Source organism: Octopus bimaculoides, chromosome 1, assembly GCF_046866305.1.
Source record: "Octopus bimaculoides isolate indiv1 chromosome 1, ASM4686630v1, whole genome shotgun sequence".
Lineage (NCBI taxonomy): Eukaryota > Metazoa > Mollusca > Cephalopoda > Octopoda > Octopodidae > Octopus > Octopus bimaculoides.
In genome coordinates this window covers 156,234,169-156,255,171 of record NC_142928.1, presented here as the reverse complement: position 1 = coordinate 156,255,171, position 21,003 = coordinate 156,234,169, and the positions used below count along the sequence as shown (strand labels likewise).

The following is a 21,003-nucleotide window of genomic DNA, read 5'->3' as shown; positions in this document are numbered from 1 at the left end:
AAAATGCTGCTTCACAAGCATTATGAAAATGACATAATAGTCTACGATTTTGCCGGTTGTATTTATGGCAATTTAGCTATGCTGAAACACTGATTTTCAGAGCTTTCGTTTCAGTCTCATTTTTATAATTTAACTTTTTGAGCAGAAAGGGACACAACACAATTGATTCACAAACTTACATCAGCATCCACAAACACACTCACAAATACATAGATACATGAACATACATACACACACATATATATACACAAAGTTAAGGCTTCCACACAGTCTCCGTCTGGCAAATTCGTTTAGAAACAAACTTAATTTCCCAAATAAACATACGCATTTGAAGAGGAGTAAAGAGAGGAAATGGAGAAAGAGGTGAGAGAAGGAAATTGTCCAAGTGATTAAAATATTTGACTAGCAACACAAATCCACTCCAAATTTGTTTATGCTTTGATGTCTATTTGAGAAACAAACATAATTACACAAATATTAGTTTAGCTAACTGTTGGGAATAGGTACTACATTACTAGCATAGTCATTTTGTCTGACAGACCAGCAATGCTATCCATAATAACAATTTACAATGCATGCTATCAGTAATTAAATGGAAAATGTACCATTAGATAGATGGTATGAATTTAAGTGTTAAGTTACCATCCTGGATAGTGTGTGTGTGTGTGTGTGTGTGTGTGTGGGTGTGGGTGTGGGTGTGTGGCTGTGTGTGTGTGTGAAAGAGAGAGTGAGGAAGAGAGAGGGCGGATAGATTGCAAAATCCAAATAACATTAGACAAATATCTTGTAAGGAGTTAGTTATATACTTTTGTATGAGCTGAAATATATCAGCCCCAATTTAACTTTTCATTTTACCAAGGTTGATTAAATAAGCAGTGGTGTTAATGTAATCAACTATGTCTTAGAAGGGAGTGACCCTCTACCACAAGTAAAATAACATGAGAAAAAAATCTCAAGCACGCACATGCTTATTTGCATGTATGTGTTCACAAATGTATACTCTCGTTAATGTTATTTCGATTTTTGATAATATTAAAATATCCTAATATTTTCCAACACATAGTTAAAATAATTCAAAGGACACTTGATAACTAAGAAATTAATAAATACTACAAAATAAAGTTTTATTTTCATTATTGATTGAAGAAGTGAACACCAGTCACAGAATAAAGGATAGCACATAACATCTAAAATATTTGATTTTATTTCTAGAGATATACTTTTGATAATAAATTGATCAATGTCATTTTTATTCATGAACTCAACTAGATGATATCAATCTATTACAGAACATACATACATACATACATACATGCATGCATGCATGCATACATACATACATACTTACATACACACACACACACACACACATACATACATACATACATACATTACATACATACATACATACATACATACATACATACATAAATAAATAAAATAAAATATTTGGTTTCTTTTCGAAGTTTCAGTCATCATTGGGCGCTGGATTAGCTGGTTGAAACTTCGAAGTCACTGTCAATAATATTCTTGTTTAATAAATATGTATACATATAATCATAAAGACAACAGCTCAATCTATAATTGTCACATCTATGCACTGTGCTAATGCATTTGTTTAAATCATGTTTGTAAATAATATTCTTGATAACATATAACTCTTGACAACTCACTGACAGTTATTAAACTTGTGTTGTAACTTACTGTACACTTCTGCATATGTGCGTGTAGCTTACGTAGCTTTAGCTTCTTTAAAAAATATATAAAGTAGCAGAAAAATCAATAGAAAAAAACATGTTACCATAACACTTTAAGTGCGACACAACATCCATGCTCTTCCTCTTTTAAAAAGTTAAGCCTAAATCCGATGGTAATTAATAGTAATAAATGTAAACACTCACATTCACATAGTGGTCTGCTTTTTAATATCAATACTAGACTGCCCTTTTTTGTTTTTGTTTGCTGACCAACTTATAAGAGTTTCAGGGATAGGGAAACAAAGCATTAGGCAGGCAGAGCCAGCTGTTTGTTATGTTATCAGACAGCCCAAAGAAAGGAAACACACAGGTCTTAACTCAGCCAATTGAATGGAAATATACTGACAAAGGAAACAGTCAAGTATATTTAGTTGCTATCTTTATGTAATTTTAGTTACAACTAGTTATTAGCTAAAAGAAATATAATAATCTTTAAATACATTTATTTTTTACACTTGAATATATCCAATAGCACCCAGTTTGATCACAAAATAAAGAAAATGTGTATTTTGAGAAATGAATAAAAGCATTGTAGTGTTTACTACCTTCTGAACAACAACTCAGAAACATTTTAGTTCTATTCACTAACAAGAAAAACAGGTTTTAGTTCCAAATAAGAAAATAAACAGGTATATTCATATGAATCGTAGATTCATCAAATGTTTCATGTAGACCTATTTCAAAGATAATGCCCATCAAGTTAGCTATTGACTTTAATATAATGCAAAAATATAAACTTTATAAAGTGATGCAGATATTGATAAAATAAAATCTAAAATTATATGAGAGGAAAAGCAATGTATTCTAATTCACTGAGTCAATGATGTCAGACAGAATATTTAATTTTCATGTTGTTATTTCAAGGAAAACTGCAGTGGAATGACCTGGTAGACTAGCATAAACAGCAACAATCTTCTAGTGGAGAATTTGAAAATTCAATCTATGCTAAACAAACCTGTAGTATAATATATTTAGCAAAGGCTTTATTCACATTCTCTATTAATTGATTAATCAATGTAGACACAATGAGCTACAACTACTATAAACTGTACATATGACAGAAGACTTCAATCAGACATCAAGAAAATATCCACAAAGTTATATTCTACACAGAAAGAAGAATGTTACAAAGAAAACTCAAAGAAGTGAATGCCAGAGATGAAAATACGCCCATTCTTTTTATGTTGACAGGCTCTCTATCACATCATCATTATTATTATCATCAAACGTCTGTCTTCCATGCTGGCATGAGTGGGACAGTTCAACAGATGCAACAAGCCAGAGTACTGTATCAAGCTCTTATGTCTTCTTTAGCAGACTTTCTACAGGCGGGTACCCTTCCTAACACCAACTACTTTACAGAGTGTACAGGGAGCTTTTTACAAGGCACCAATGCTAGTGAGGTTGACAAGTAGTAACTCACAAGACAAAGAAGCCTCCTCAACTAAGTGTGGGTGTAGTAGAGAAGAAGGTGACTTTATGCCTAATGTGATAGAGGTGGCTTTATGCTTAGTACGATAGAGAGACAGGAATAGGTGTCATCCTATAGAGGAGATACATGACTACACCATATTATATAAGAGTGCATGGGAATAGCAGGAAAGAGAGATGAAGATAATGGTGACTAGGTCAGAGTGTACTTTCAAGGTACAAGAAGGTGAGTGTAAGAGAGATTATGGACAGACGATTGGAAAGAGTGAGTGGGTAAGTTCATAAGAGTGTGAGGAGAGTGACACTTAGAGATAGGAATAGAGGCAAATATAACAAATGGCAAACATCTGAGAGAGAGAGAGAGAGAGAGAGAGAGAGAGAGAGAGAGAGAGAGAGAGAGAGAGAGAGAGAGAGATTATGGACAGAAGATTGGAAAGGGTGAGTGGATAAGTTAATAAGAGATGGGAATAGAGGCAAATATAATAAATGGCGAACAACTGAGTGAGAGAGAGAGTGACAGACAGACAGACAGACAGGCACACACACACATGCGCGGGGGGGGGGGGTGAAAAAGACCACTGAAGGTACCAACAAATCAAGCAGTCACACATGATAATGCTTGAGAGCATCAAGTTGTGTTTGCATTAGTCATACAGAGGGACAAACATGAAAACAGCAAACTTTTATTTTAGTGTTTAATCAACTGTAATAAACAATTAATTCCTACATTTGCTGGGGTATTTTTCTTCCTTCTGAACATATTTTAAAAATAACAATTGTAAGGACGCTAAAACTAAGTTCCCTATCCCACCCCTCTCTATCTTCTAAAATGTGTGTAATCATGAGGACCTCTCTACAGCAAGAAACCTTTTCTACTCAGGCCCCTTCTATGAAGACTTATCCCTCACCTCCTAGTATAAAATCACTCTCCCTGGGTTCATAGTCCTGCAAGCTGCACAGTGACCTCACCAGTGACAATAGCACAAAAAAAACAAACCTCCAGCACACACTATAATGTGGTTGTCATTAGGAAGGGCATCCAGCTGTAGAAACCATAACAAAGTAGATAGTAAGGCATGTTGCAGTTTTTGACCTGTCGGATCCTGTCAAAATATCTAAGCCATGCTAACATGGAACATGGATGTTAAATGAAGAAAGAAAGAAACAACAAAGATAGACAGACAGATAGATAGTGATAGAGGGAGATGTGTGTGTGTGTTTGTGTGTGTGAAGGTGCATGGCCTAGCGGTTAGGCTGTTGCACTCATGATCACTAGATCAAGGGTTTGATTCCCAGACCAAGTAGCACATTGTGTTCTTCAGCAAGACACTTTATTTCAGTCTCCCTTTCAATCAGTGGGGAATGTTAGCCAGCTTGCCTAGTCAATGAGGTGGCATCATTCGAAGGCTAAAACAATACAAAATGCATTGTAACCAGCAATGTGTAACAACATCTGATAGTCTAGTTGGTCACGTAATCATATATATATATATATATATATATATATATATATATATATATATATATACATATATACTAGCTGACATATCGGTAATTCCCGGGAAAGCAGGGCTTATCCCTTGGTTCCGTTCTCATAATTGTTTCGCTAATCCAATAACAACAATACAAAGTATGTAGCCCTTAAAACGGTTTTTGTGCATTTTCAGAGAATACCAAACTGTCTTACATAGGATCTTGTTTTTAGGAATTCCCAATAAGTTATGAATACCCAAATTGTGAAGTCAGTTATGTAATAACATGAAATTAGTTACCCAAAAGTAAGAATTCAAATAAAGTAACCCCGAAAAAGGCTTTAGTACATTCCCAGAGTATATAGAACATAGGAGGAAATACTAATAAGGTATGTTTACTAAAATCGTGAAGCATGTTACGTAATAACAGGCTAATCAGATATGAGATAATAACAATTCAAAGTAAATAACTCTGAAAAGGGCTTTAGTGTGTTCCCAGATAATATTACCCTCATGGGTGCTAGTGTTGATATATTCATGAATAAGTCACTAACTGAAATAAGTGGATCTATTGTTTAGGAAAATACTATTTACTTGTTTAAGGGTTGTACTGAATAAATTATGAAAATAACTCTAACAGTTCAAATACTAAGAAATAAGCATACTCAATTTCATTTAGGAAATAATTTAGGAAAATGAATGGGTTATTTCCCTTGGCTATATATAAGGATCCCTTCCAGAGGTGAATGGGTTATTTGCCTTGGCTTCTAAAAGTAAAATATATTAGATATATATAAGGATCCCTTCTAGGAGTCCTATTATCGATTTTTTTTTTCAACAATCTGAGTATGCCATGAGGTTTCCAGGCGTGAGTTCTACTCACATGTCAAGTTTCATCAAAATTGATAAAACGATGTAAGAGGAGTTAGCTAACAACTCCACAAACAGAATTTCCCATATATGTAGTAGATATATATTCATAAGTACATATATATATATATATATATATAGGCTATTGCAACTATGCTCACAGCAGGTTTACACAATAGACAGTAAAAATAAATAGGTAACAACAACTAATATGTAGTATGGGTGTGTAGAATGCAAGGTGGAGGTGGATGTGAGGAGCAAGGGGATCCTTGCATCCTACACATCCATCCACACTACATGCTAGTTATTACCGATTTACTGTTACTCTCTCTCTCTCTCTCTCTCTCTCTCTCTCTCTCTCTCTCTCTCTATATATATATATATATATATATATATATATATATATATATATATATATATATATATATGTATATATATATATATATATATATATATATTTACATATATATATAAATACATACATACATATATATATATATATTTACATATATATATAAATACATACATACATATACATACATTTACATATATATATAAATACATACATACATATATATATATTTACATATATATATAAATACATACATACATATATATATATTTACATATATATATAAATACATACATACATATATATATATTTACATATATATATAAATATATAAATACATACATACATATATATATAAAAACATACATACATATATATATATATATATATATATATATATACATACATACATATATATATATTTACATATATATATAAATACATACATACATATATATATATTTACATATATATATAAATACATACATATATATATATATATATATATATATATACATATATATATATACATATATATATATATATATACATACATATATATATACATACATATATATATATATACATACATATATATATATATATATATATATACATACATATATATATACATACATATATATATATATATACGTACATACATACATACATATATATATATATATATATATATATATATATATATATATATATATATATACTCTGCCAAATCAGACTGGAGCCTGGTGTTGCCATCCGGTTTCACCAGTCCTCAGTCAAATCGTCCAACCCATGCTAGCATGGAAAGCGGACGTTAAACGATGATGATGATGATGATGACACACATAAATATAGACACATAAATATAGACACACACACAAACAAACACACACACACACACACACAGATACATGCATTTGTATATTGTGGAGAAAAGTATGCATACACATTACAGAAACTGTCAAGAATTAGTTACTAATTTGTATAGTCACATTTAAGACTAACAGAATGAAGGGTTCTGTTGATTCCTGTTGATACATTGGGAAATGGAGTGTGGTAAATTCATGGTAGTTCTTGGGTTAACTCAACTGCAGCTTTGCCAGTTGGAGCTTTGATTAGATGGGGTGACAGTGTTGAATTCACATATGTGTTAGGTGTAAATTCATTGTGTTTTGTGCCTGGACCAATATAGATTACTCGGTAAAAGCTATTGGTTCACTATAGCTAGTCTGCTATGCATTACTGCTATGTCTGCTGTGAGACACTGAGAAGCACTGTCACTAGTGAACATCTTTCATGATGTTGCAGCCAACTCTACAATTCTACAGCATTATTACCAACTCCACAACATTGTAGTCAACACCATTTCATAAACAAACTACCAAGATTCCACAACATTGAAGTAAAAAACCACTCAAATAAATTAACAACAATGTGATTTATCAACTGCACTAAGTCACAGGTTGTTCTAAATGGTAACAACACAGGCACATCTGTTGACAAAATACTTGTACTAGGTATTGATCTGAAAGGTAATGACAAGGGACATCGATTAATTGCATTACTGGGACATTAAAAATATCCAACACTGAACATAATTTCTTTTTTGAAACAAAAGATAAAAGACACTTCCAAATGTTTTTCAACTCCTTATACACAGCCTCTGCTCAGAAGACTTCTTTTCTTGTAATTTGCTTAAAACACTTTTCTAAGAGAACTTAATTGCATATTTATCCATTAATCTCTACTGACAAGTTATAATAAGAAGGCATTGCTCTTTTACTGTTAATACAATATTAAGTAGGCTCTAATTTTTATCCATCCAAATATCATAAAACAGCACATAAGAACCCTCACTATTTCCTGTTAATTGAAATTAACCTGTTACATGAACTATATGAAATTTAATTATTTACCTGAGTATTTATTACAATTACTTTTCTATAATATCTATTTATTTCACCATTTCCTACATCAAAAACATCTAGTGGTAAATAAGTAAAAGACACTTTAGAGGATTCAATCCCTGAAAGACACAGAACTTTAGCTAAATAATCAAATCACATTGATAAAGAAAAATAAAAAATGTTAAAACTTACCTTCAGAGATGTTCAGATATGATTTTCGAGAAGAACTTTTATCTCTTTTTCGATGAACACGTCTACTATCAGTAAAGGTTTGAGCAGAAGAACTAGTATCCTCTGAAATGTCAGACACACTGTCTTGCAAGGAAGATCTTCTAGGTGTATCTTTATCCCGAGTCCGAAATCGTCTTCTCTCCAATTGTGAGTTGGCTTTATTAGCTAAAGTTTTCTGATATGAATAAAACTCTTGAGGTTTATCAGTATCACTAGAGAAATCAGAATAAATATGACGGGGAGAACTTGCTCTGAGTGTCCTTTCAGAAGAAGATGTTGCTCTAACAGAGGAGCTTTCTATGTCTTCCTCTTGACTTTCTTTTGATATTTTATAGTTCTCTATTTGAGAAACCTCTTCCTGATGTTCACCAGTGACTGTTGGTTCTTTTCCTCCATTTTCAGGTGAATGGTTATTTCTGGAAAAAAGAGTATAAATCAGAAAATTGTAATTATCATTTTTGTTGAATATGAAAGATTTCAGAAAATGGAAAATAAGTTCTTAAAAATCTATACATTCAAATTATATATTCACAAAAATCACAACCAAATGATTTCAAATTTCTGATATCTTTACATCAATAGAAGCTGTTTAAGATCTTACATATAAACCATGTTGATTGCTGGCTATATAACAAGGTACTATTACTATTGCTCATTATATTCTATTATGTTTTTTGCAAAGGTATTGCTCTATTATTTGATAAATTACATTCTAAGAACCTACAATTAATTATTATATAAATTCTATGTAGATGGCTGAATCAGTAGAGCATAGGACAAAATATCTTGCATTTAGTTACACTCCTTGTGTTCTGAATTCAAACCCTGCCCAGGTCCGCTTTATTTGTCATCCCTCTGAAGTCAATAAGTATTCTGAGGTCAATGTAAAGAACTATACTATAAAAGGCGGTTTCCCAATATGACCAGAGTCAAATGACTGAAACCAGTAAATGAAAATTAAAAGAATGTTACACAGAGAATAATGAGATACTATTCCTGTACATAAGAAATAACATGTCTATTTCAGTCATTTGACTGTATTTAAAAATAATAAAAAAAGACAAGCCTAAATAGAAAACTTCTAATCACTGACAAACTTTATGTAAATCAGAAGTCCTCACCAAGCAGCCTTTAGATTTTTCCTGTTTTATGAGCATTCTCTGTAACCACTACATAAATACACGTCTTTTTTTTCTTTTGTTTTGTTTTTTGTTTTATATAGCACATCTCTATATCAGTTCAATTTTTGCACTGATTCACTTTTAATTCTTTATTACATGTGATAATTAAATAATATAATGAAAGAATTTACTGAACTTTACTATATAGTTGGAAATCATTTTATTTTTGTAAGTTTGTATTTTTTGACAGTGAATTCACTTTTCAACATATTGAAATTGAATCTTTTGCTCAACTTAAATAAGCTTTGTCCTCTTTTAGATGCAAACTAACAATAGCCTCTTCCACTTTTGAATTTTTACTCTATGATATCTCCTTATATACATTATTTACATTTGACGGATATTTGTCCTCATCTTGTTTGTTGTTAACACAACATTTCGGCTGATATACCCTCCACCCTTCTTCAGGTATCTTGGGTCCTCATTCCTAAGGTATTTTTCGATGTTATTACTATTATTATTATTATTATTATTATTATTATTATTGTTATTGTTCAGGTCACTGCTTGGAATCGAACTCGGAATTTTGGGGTTAGTAGCCCGCGCTCTTAACCACTATGCCATATGCTCATGGGCAATTATGGAGTGAATTTGAGGGCTAATAAATCTAATGTTTTTCTATCCTTCTTTAATACCAGTTCCCATATGCTGCTCATATCTGCACTCGGTCTGCTTAGGAGATTGTTGTGTCCTAGCATATGTGTTGCTTCTTTTAGTTTTCATATTTTCCAGTGGTGTTCTCTGTCTATTATTTTAACTTCATCCCACAGGGGGGGGGTATCCATTTTTCCATACATGATCAGCTATACCCAATTTATCAAAATCTCCTCGTGTCACAGCTTTGCGAAACGTTGTATTAACAACAAACAAGATGAGGACAAATATCCATCAAATGTAAATAGCATAAATAATGTACATAATTCCTCATCTCTTAAATATAGAACTGTATCTCCTTATATGTTTATTAGATTCATCTTTCAACCTTTTGACACCTCTACCGTAGTTTAAAATGTATTCCATAAAAAAGGACATGCCTATTCAGAGCTGTCTCTTTGGAGTTCAGTTGTCTTCTACAAGTGCCAAAAACACTAAATATTTCAACAACCCCTTAAATATATTAACTTCATACAAGCCAACAAGTGACATTATATGATCACTCAACCTGATAGAAGTAACAACCAAATCACCTTCAAATCATGCCTCACTGTCTTAAAAAAGAAAGGACATGTTAGTATAGCCTTATATATGCTAAAAACAAGGTGTGGTCATAGTTACATTTAAGATGCTTTTGATCATAGCTAGACTTAATTTAGGATTGGCTGGAGACTAAACAACAACTAATTGTTAATTATACTAAATTAAAGTAACCATTGATGTTATATATATGTATATGTTTTCTTTGTGAATAAATAAACCCACATATCTAATTATATTGCCAGGAACAGAAACTTAATATGTTCACAGTGAAGACAGTGTAATGGCACTAAAATTTGTCATACTAACATATAAGCTATTCTGAAAAAGAAACAATTATCCATTAAGCCATGATATATATTTTGCTTATGTATAATTTGTTATAGTTTGTCATGCAAACAACAGATCCTACAACTTCAATTTCTGTATTAATAGACATTTACATAAACCAATAGAGCAAAAATATAATTTTAGTTTGACAAACAAGTGACATTTCTTAAATTATAGAATTCCCTTGGAAAACATAAATAAGAATAAATTAAATCTAAACAATTTTGTAGTTGTATGTATAATGATGTGCAGTGTGGGGGTGGGGATAGAATTTTATGCTTAACATTACAGACTTCTGTAATCTGCAAGTTTAACATCAAAAATCTTACAAAAATAAACATATGAATGATTGTATATATATATATATATATATATATATATATATATATATATATATATGAAAGTGAATTAGTTTTGAGAATCTTACATTCATTTCATAAAACACACTCATACACACACACACACACACACACACACACACACACACACACATACAGAACTTAATTTACAAATTATGTTCATTCAGCTGTACTCATCCAGTACTGAACTTACCTTTGGCATATAAACAGTCCAAAGTTATCAAGATATATATTACACAATGTTTTAGATACTGATACAATGGGTTATGTTTTACAGTGCAGTCTAATTCCAAGCTTTTATGATTACCCAAAGATCCTATTTTTGATTAAAATTCCCAGTCCCTTGCTCTCCATCATAAGTTAAGTATTATTTTGTGAGATATTTCAAGACAACAAATCTTTTGGTGATAATACATCACAATTGAAAATGCCCAGACAATGCAATAATCTGTCTTAGAATTTTAAAAGGATTTTTGGAGGGAAATTTTCCATTTTGCATTACAAAGATTCCTTGACATTTTAATACAAATCTCAGTTACTTCAAGTTTCTTCCTATTATTTATTCAGGAATGAAGGTGAAAATGTATATAGTCATAGTCATGACCAAAACTTAAATAGATTGCGTGAGTTCAGAATTTTCAGTTTGCTAAATAGTCTATATTCTTTGCAATAACTGTATATCTTTTGCTTTTCTTCAGAACCTTCATTTCTAATGCATTTTCAAAAGTAGACATTGGCATGATGACAGAGTCCTGTTTCAGTAATAATGATAAAGGTTTGAGACCAAAACCGAGAGAGAGAGTGCATGTATCTGTGTGTGTGTGTGTGTGTGTGTGTGTGTATGTGTGTGCGCGCGCGCGCTTGCACATGCGTGTGTGCACATGAATACACAACGCAGAATGTGAAAATGTTTCCTAAGCCTTCAGGGGCTTTGCGAGCCAATGCTTACCTTTGGTTTCACAGCAGTAAGTAGTTAAGAGATAAATTTTCTCTGAATAGGTTGTTTGTCTAATGCACGTAAGCTTTTCAGATCATTTGAAACATATTCTTAGCAGAAAGATTGAAAGAGGCAATGTAGAATAAGGTGTTTTGCCAAGAAACATAACTTAATGCCTGCAAGGGATTCTAACTTGTGATCTATGAGCAGGCAGTAGTCAAAATACCTTATTTCATGGCTATCTTGCTCTACTAGTAGTAAGGGATACTCGAAAAGGATAAAAGATACTATTCATTTAGTTTAGAAAATACAAATATAAATGATTATTAAGTAAAAAAAAAAAAACATAGTGACAATATTACATACTACATTTAATAATCTAATTAGTATTTACTTATTTGCTATGTTTGATTTCTCATCAATAAACTAAATGGTTGTAAGTGATAAATGAAATTTGTGACTCCTTGCTATTTTAAATTAGCCCTAACAATCTCATTATTTTTCCAGCCTACCACTTCTGATAACCATCTTCCTATCTTCCTCTACCATCCTACATTTCACCATCTGATCTCACCATGATTTCTCAACACATGTTTCTATTACCTAATTATCCTTTTTTTCTTTTTCTTTTCTTTTTTTTGTTTCTTTTCACTTCACAAATATCACTTATCATTAATTCTTTTCTGCCTTCGCAGATCCAAATTCAGTCTTGGGAGTTAATGCTTGTATTTATATATACAGACTTCACACATCCAGTAAATCGTTACTCATCTCATTTCTTTCCCATTTTTGCAGAACTTCTCTTTCTTCAGTCATATAGTATTACAGTTCTAACATATGTATCGTATGGCTTTATCTTTTATATACAAAGAAATTTTATTGTCAACATTGAGACTTCTCAAAGTACTGTACAATTATAACTAACATTAAAACTGATTCAGTCACTTAACAAAATGTTCTGCTGTTTCTTATACATGCGTCAAGTGCATTATCTAACACAGAAATTGTAGATGCATTGGCAAATTGCCATAAATGACCCTAGCATCATTATATAAGCCATGAACAGCTTTATCTACATGATGTTACATACTGAACTACATTTTAATTGCAAAGTATAGCTTTTCAGAATTCAGGCATATGCAGGGTAGTGCAGTATGAGGTAGGATAGTATTCCTTTCTGCATATTGTCTTATAAAGGATTTGACAGTAATACATGTATGTATGTATGTATGTGTGTGTGTATATATATGTGTGTGTGTGTGTGTATGTATATATATATATATATATATATATATATATATATTATAAATATAATGGAGAAACTATATATATGTGAAGGTACATGGCTCAGTGGTTAGAGCGTCAAGCTTATGATCATGAGGTTGTGAGTTCGATTCCTAGACGGGGCTGCATGTTGTGCTCTTGAGCAAGATACTTTATTTCACATTGCTTCAGTTCACTCAACTGCAGAAATGAGTTGCGACATCGCTGGTGCCAAGCTGTACCGGCCTTTGCCTTTCCCTTGGATAACATCAGTGGTGTGGAGAGGGGAGGCTGGTATGCGTGGGCGACTGCTGGCCTTCCACAAACAACCTTGCCCGGACTTGTGCCTCAGAGGGTAACTTTCTAAGTGCAATCCCATGGTCATTCATGACCGAAGGGGGTTTCCTCTCCTCTGTGTATATATATATATATATATATATATATATATATATATATATATACTACATATACCTGAATTTTTTTAAGTGATAGCTGATTATATATATATATATATATATATATATATATATAATCATTTCTGCTTTCATAATTCATAAGAATCCATATTAGAAACTTATTAAGTAGAATAAAATTTTAGCCTTCTTGATTAGGGAGTTGTAATCTTATTAAAGTTAAAAAATACAAGATGCAAAACATTAACTATAATTCAGTTGCAAGACTAAAATTCAATCTAACATTCAGAATCTCTAAACTTATGTAATTTATTTTAACTCAACCATGTTATATGACATTCTGTGAAATTACATATAACAATCAACAATTCTAGAAAATTAAATAGAAAATAGAAGCAATCCTAAATAGGGCAATATGTCAGCTAACTATGTTCCTTGAAATTGTCCCACAGAGACAGTATTCCTCAAAATAGTCACATATAATAGGCAACATTTAATTCTTGGTATTACACTTCCTTCTTGGAGAAGTCATTATGGTCTCTCTACATAAATAATAGTTTCGTAACGTATCTGTGTGTGTGGGTGTGGGTGTGGGGGGTGCAGATAGACAGACAGACAGACAAATGTGCAACAGTTCTCTCTGTTGCTTTGTAAACCAGATGACAAAAGATTGTAGCAAATGAAAGAATGTTGAGAACCTGCCTAATTCATGCCATCAGAGAAACACACATAAAATAATAAAAATCTTAATGATGATGAAAGAAGTGGTAACAGTACTGGCAAGTGGGATCAGTAAGGGTGAAAAAGAGTTTCCAAAGAAACTACATTGAAAAGATGTGCACATCTCTATCCAACTGATTAATCATGTACTTACTGGTTGGGGTACTGCTCACACAAAGAAATAAATTTTTTTTTAAGTGGTAATTAGCACTAACAAATGTTATAAAATAACACACTAAAACTATTGACATATCAATCAGTTCATACATAATCAGGTAATCATTGAATTCCAATAAAATCTTAAACTTATACAACTGATATCTTAATTAGTTATTTAGTAGCTAGCTCAGCTTCACCTTAGTTCTTACCACTTATTAAACCATTACCAACTGTTATCAATTCACCCTTCCTGCAGTCAATGTCTGACACTTCAAATTATCTTTTATGGTCAACTGACAGCTCATTATTTAAAAGCCTCTTTCATTTCAATCGTCAGTTATGCTCTGAATAATTGTAAATGTGTGACTGGTACCAATACAACACTTTCACACAAAAAAAAAACTATTAGGAAAATAGCATAAATGTGGTAAAAGTATTATACATTTCCTAATACAAGCACTTTATTTTATTACTAATATGTAGAGTTATGCCTCTCAAAAATATTTTTAAAATCTACATTTTATAATCTTAAATTAAAGAAAAAGTGTACTATATAAAATGCAGCATACAGTACTAAAAAGAAATCAAAAATAAAAATAACAGTGTGTGTATGCTCTGAATGGCTAATCTGACTCAGCTACAGTACAAAAATGCTTTGGTTTAATACACAATCTTAGATCAAATAACTTAACAAAGAAATACCACAAAAGAATATCAATGAAAAGTTGTTCTCAAAATTTATAGTAATGCTAACTTACACATACAAATATTCACCTTGATAGTTTTAAGCTAAACTTTTCTTATTTTACAATCCAAACTGAGAAGAGACAACACTTTAACTTCAACATTCCCTATGTTGGTGTCATGCCAGGAAAAGTAAACGAAAAATGGTATAAAACTAATAACTTTAATGATGAGCAAAGGAGTAAAATATCATGTAGTGAATATTTTTCCTTTTTTTAATGGATGTTATAAATGAATTAATTTTCAAACATTCAGAACAACAGGATGTTGGAAACATCAAATTAAGTTTACGTGTAACCTTTATGCAAGATAAATTCTAACCAATAAAAAGAGATTAATGACTTTTATCAGTACTATATGGATGTATATGAGGATAAGGGTGATAAAATATTTGAAATTAATTTAACATCAAATAAGTTTGCAAAAAAAAAAAATCTAGGTTTACATATTTAAACTTTATATCTAAGTCATAAAAAAATATTTATATAACTGATATCCTAAACATGGACTATTCAGCAACTTCATATTCTAGTAGACTACAAATTGAGAAGCAGCTGAAAACAATATAAAAGCAGTAGCATACAAATAAGTGTGAAAGCTATACAAGAACAGAATGTAATTTTTAAGGAAGTAGAACAAGTGACTATTCTAAATTCAGGAAGAAGGATGAAAATCAAAGTATTTAGGATAGCTAAGCAGATGTTAAAAACAAAACAAGATGTGATGGGATAACATGTGTATCAATGTGTACAAACTGGCATGTAGTGATAACAAGAGAAAGGAACAATTGAAGAGTTATCAGAGGAGATTAATAAACAAAACTAGACAAATATGCTAAACAAAGCCTATCCTGGTAATAAAGTTGCTAGTTGTATATGCAAAGAAAGGGAAGAATAGGAATCGTAAATCGATTAGTTTTTTTTTTTTAAATGTAAAACAAAATAATAATTTGGGAGATAAATATATTTTTAAATTATTATTTTTAACAATTTTTGTTGTTTTTATACACAAAACAATTATTTACTTTCAAAAATATCCCAAAATTAACTTTTAAATTAAAAATGATAGAGCCAAATCATTTCTTAAATATTTAAAACATTTAGATAATCAACCAAACAGAAATTAATGCATGCATCATAAATTTAACAATGCATAAAATTACCACGCTGCTAATTACAGTTTTCAACAAGTAACATCTATGCTTGTGTGGCTATGAAATAAATATGTCTTTATCATGATTTTAAAACTATTCTTAAATCATCATCATCATCATCGTTTAACGTCCGCTTTCCATGCTAGCATGGGTTGGACGACTTGACTGAGGACTGGTGAAACCGGATGGCAACACCAGGCTCCAATCTAAATTTGGCAGAGTTCAAAAAAATAAACTGATTGTCTCATTTGGATTTTAGAATTGTCATAGATTGACCTTTTATTAAAATAAGAGTAGTGCAAAATTTCTTGTCTCTTTAACATACTTAGTTTCTGAAACTGAAACTCACTAAACCTACAGATTTCAATCTGAAATTTATCTATTCTATATTCTTTTTGTTTATTGCACAGGTGCATTGCGATAAGTACTTTATGAACTATGAGCAATTGTTTAAACTTAACCAACAAACTTCACTCATTTTAACTTGTTACTCTACAAATGAAATTGTAAGGCTGACTTTTCTAAGCTTGTTTAACTAACTCATTTGATAGTAAACGATTACTGGAAAAATAAATGACTGAAATGCAGATCACTTTTGAAAACCTGCTGATGGACATAAATGAAATATATAAATAAGGTACTTATGCCTAGCATGATATCAGTGTTGTCAACTAGGTTAAAATTGATTATATACTATTAGTTTCATATAAGTAATGGCAAAACTATGACACATGTTTGGGAGTTACATACCATAGGTTTTTAAGTGACACACGGTAGAATTTCAAAATAGTCTCCCTGCAGTATCATAATGTAAAAAACTTATCTATAAACATTTACATAAAACTCAATTCATGCAAACATGTAAGTGGCACTCCAATAACAGGATTGTACTGGCACATAGGACCTAAAAAAGGATGTACCATCACTATTTTATATAGTACCATTGTACTGTATATTTAGTATTTAATAACATATTGTAAGGTGTAGAACTATGAACAGAAGGAGATAGTCAAAAATCTCTGCAAAGCAGTCAAAGACATTCATTTCAACAGGAAAAGTTAATTTTAAAATCCAAGTAATAATATACAAAGTTACAAAATTTTTCAAGTTGAAGTCTTCAAATTCTAACAACTGTATTATGTAAGCAATTCAAATATTGAAAAAGAAAAAGAAAAACAGAAGCAAAAAATTGGGAATGATAATAAACTATTTCAGTTTTGAAGTCTAAATACTCTTTTAAGAGCTAAATAGTATTTACAATGCAGATGACCTGATTTCATTGCAAACCCAAAGGCTTGCAAAAGAAATATGAAACCTATAAATAAAGGGATTGAGACTGAACATGACAGAAACCTTTACAAGCCAGCAAAATAGAATGGCGACCTTGCTTTGTATTTAGAAAGGGAATAAGTAGTAATCCTATACTATGTAAATATATCAATTAGAAGATTCATAAGAATGTATGGAATTCAGATAAAGTAATAAATATATAGTTTGGTATGCCAGTTATAGCCTTAATAAATAGAATACATATCTCTGTTATCCTCAACATTGAAAAGGTATTGAGAAATTAAAAAGAGGAGTATTTTCAAAAGGAAACTATAGTTTGAAAAAGGTCTTGAACAAACACACCATTGTAACTGTACAATTGAGTAGATAAAGTGAGAGTATCTTGGTTAATAAGTATCATTATGTCTCTTTGTAACAAATCTTATATCTTTACTAATATAAGAATATGCTCTAGTTTTAAGATCCTGTGATCCTGTGTAAGTACAATTTACGAATTTAAAGTGAAAATTATCTTGAAAGTTTCAAAGTAGTCATATGCGTATTTCAAAGCTTAAGTCATGCAAGTATAAGTTATAATATTAGAGTTATTTATTCACAACAGATTATAATATCTATAAATTAAACACAATTATTAATACTTCAGTACAGTTATTTCCTTAAAATAAGTATATCATCATCATCATCGTTTAACGTCCGCTTTCCATGCTAGCATGGGTTGGACGATTTGACTGAGGACTGGTGAAACCGGATGGCAACACCAGGCTCCAGTCTGATTTGGCAGAGTTTCTACAGCTGGATGCCCTTCCTAACGCCAACCACTCAGAGAGTGTAGTGGGTGCTTTTACGTGTCACCCGCACGAAAACGGCCACGCTCGAAATGGTGTCTTTTATGTGCCACCCGCACAAGCCAGTCCAGGGGCACTGGCAACGATCTCGCTCGAAAATCCTACAGGAGCCAGTCAGGCGGTACTGGCAACGGCCACGCTCAAAATGGTGCATCTCATGTGCCACCCGCACAAGAACCAGTCCAGGGGCACTGGCAACGATCTTACTTGGCTTGCCGGGTCTTCTCACGCACAGCACATTTCCAAAGGTCTCGGTCAGTAGTCATCGCCTCGGTGAGGCCCAATGTACGAAGGTCTTGCCTCACCACCTCAGCCCAGGTCTTCCTGGGCCTACCTCTTCCACGGGTTCCCTCAACTGTTAGGGTGTGGCACTTTTTCACGCAGCTATCCTCCTCCATTCTCACCACATGTCCATACCAGCGCAATCGTCTCTCTTGCACGCCACAACTGATGCTTCTAATGTTCAGCTTTTCTCTCAAGATACTTACACTCTGACGGGTATTCACATTGACATTACACATCCAACGGAGCATACTGGCTTCATTCCTTGCGAGCTTACGTATGTCCTCAGCAGTTACAGCCCATGTTTCACTGCCATGTAGCATGGTTGTTCGTACGCATGCGTCATACAGTCTGCCTTTTACTCTGAGTGAGAGTCCCTTTGTCGCCAGCAGGGGTAAGAGCTCTCTAAACTTTGCCCAGGCTATTCTTATTCTAGCAGCTACACTTTCAGCGCACCCACCCCCACTACTAACTTGGTCGCCCAGATAGCGGAAGCTATCGACTACCTCTAGTTTTTCACCCTGGAATGAGATAGAAGTTGTTTCCTGTTTGTTTGCAGTCTTTATTGCACCTGAACATCTGCCACAAACAAAAACTAACTTGCTAGTTAACCTGCCTTTGATGTTGCTGCACCTCTTATGTGTCCATAGCTTGCACCGGGTACATCTTATAGAGTTACTACCTACTCCTTTTCTACATACTGAGCAGGGCCATCTACCTGAAGGGGTTTGTGTTTTATCTACCTTCCTACTTATTAGGATTTTGGTTTTAGCTAGGTTGACTCTAAGGCCCTTCAATTCTAGACCTTGCTTCCACACCTGAAACTTCTCCTCTAGTTCTGATAGTGACTCCGCAATTAGGGCAAGGTCATCAGCATAGAGGAGCTCCCAGGGGCAACCTGTCTTGAACTCCTCTGTGATTGCCTGGCAATCACAGAAGTATAGTTAGGGATAAAAATACAGAAGTTTACTATTAGTTCCCAAGTTTTAAAAATAGTAGACAGAAAAAGGCAAACTTAAGAAATGTGTCATTTGAACTTATAACATAAAATTTAAATTTCAGAGTAAATATTTAATTTCTAAGGTCTCATTTTTATTTTTACTTTATAAAGTCTTTTAAACTGAAATTAAGGACAAACCCCTGAAGACCAGAAATGATTTGATTTCTATCACAAAATCAAAGCATTGTAGATACTAGCAGATAGAGCTCTCCATGCAGGTTGGCGACTAGTCATTATAATAAATAAATGCATTATAGTAAATACATTATACGTTGGCTCAAAGTAAAGTCTGTTGTTAACTGTTCCCAGATCAGTCATAGCCAGAGAAAACCATGATGAAAAGCATTCCAGTCTTGACAATCTTGTTTGTATATCACGAATTATTGATATTCAATATAACTTTTGTTTAAGATGGCTGTATGTAATTTGTGAGAGCTTTGGTTGCTATTTTCAACAAGTTCAATGAACAATTTTAATTCTCTATTTTCCTTCCTTTGTCTTACACTTTCTATTTCATAACTTCAGTGTAAGATGGCTGAACTAGCAGGCTAGTTAGTGAAGTGGTCACTTTTAGAAACAGTGTGAGTTTGGATTTAGGATTGTAGGGAAGAGGTTTTTGCAGTTACATCATCATCATCATCTTTTAATGTCTGTTGCTCATACTGACATACGTTGGACAGTTTGACCAGAGCTAGTGAGCTGAGAGGCTGCACCAGACTCCAGTCCGATTTGGCATAGTTTCTATGGCTGGATACTCTTCCTAATGCCAACCACTCCAAAAGTGTAATGGGTGCTTTTACATGCCACTAGCATAAGTGCTTTTAAGTTCCACCAGCATGAGTGCCAGTTGCATGACACCAGTATCTCCTATGACTACGTTTTCATTTGGCTTGATGGGTCTTTTTCTCAAGCACGGCATATTGCCAAAAGTCTCAGTCTTTTGCCATTGCCTCCATGAGGCCAACACTCAAACAGTGTTTTTTACATGTCACCAACACAGGTACCAGTTGCGCGACACTGGCATCGGCCACATTACCTCCGTGAGGCCCAGCACTCAACAGGTGCTTTTTGCATGCCACCAGCAAGGTGTTTTTTGCATGCCACCGGCATACA

At 32.7% G+C, this 21,003-nt stretch overlaps 1 protein-coding gene across 30 annotated transcripts in view; it reads right to left on the bottom strand.

The window, feature by feature from the left end:
* The window catches only part of LOC106868432 (uncharacterized), a 266,695-nt gene that overhangs the window by 118,876 nt on the left and 126,816 nt on the right, over positions 1 to 21,003 (bottom strand). For all 30 annotated transcript variants that reach the window (XM_089360655.1, XM_089360688.1, XM_089360725.1 and 27 more), the window contains one exon: positions 7,982 to 8,436. In XM_089360655.1, the coding sequence (XP_089216781.1) occupies positions 7,982 to 8,436 (455 nt within the window). The remainder of the gene's footprint in view (positions 1 to 7,981; positions 8,437 to 21,003) is intronic.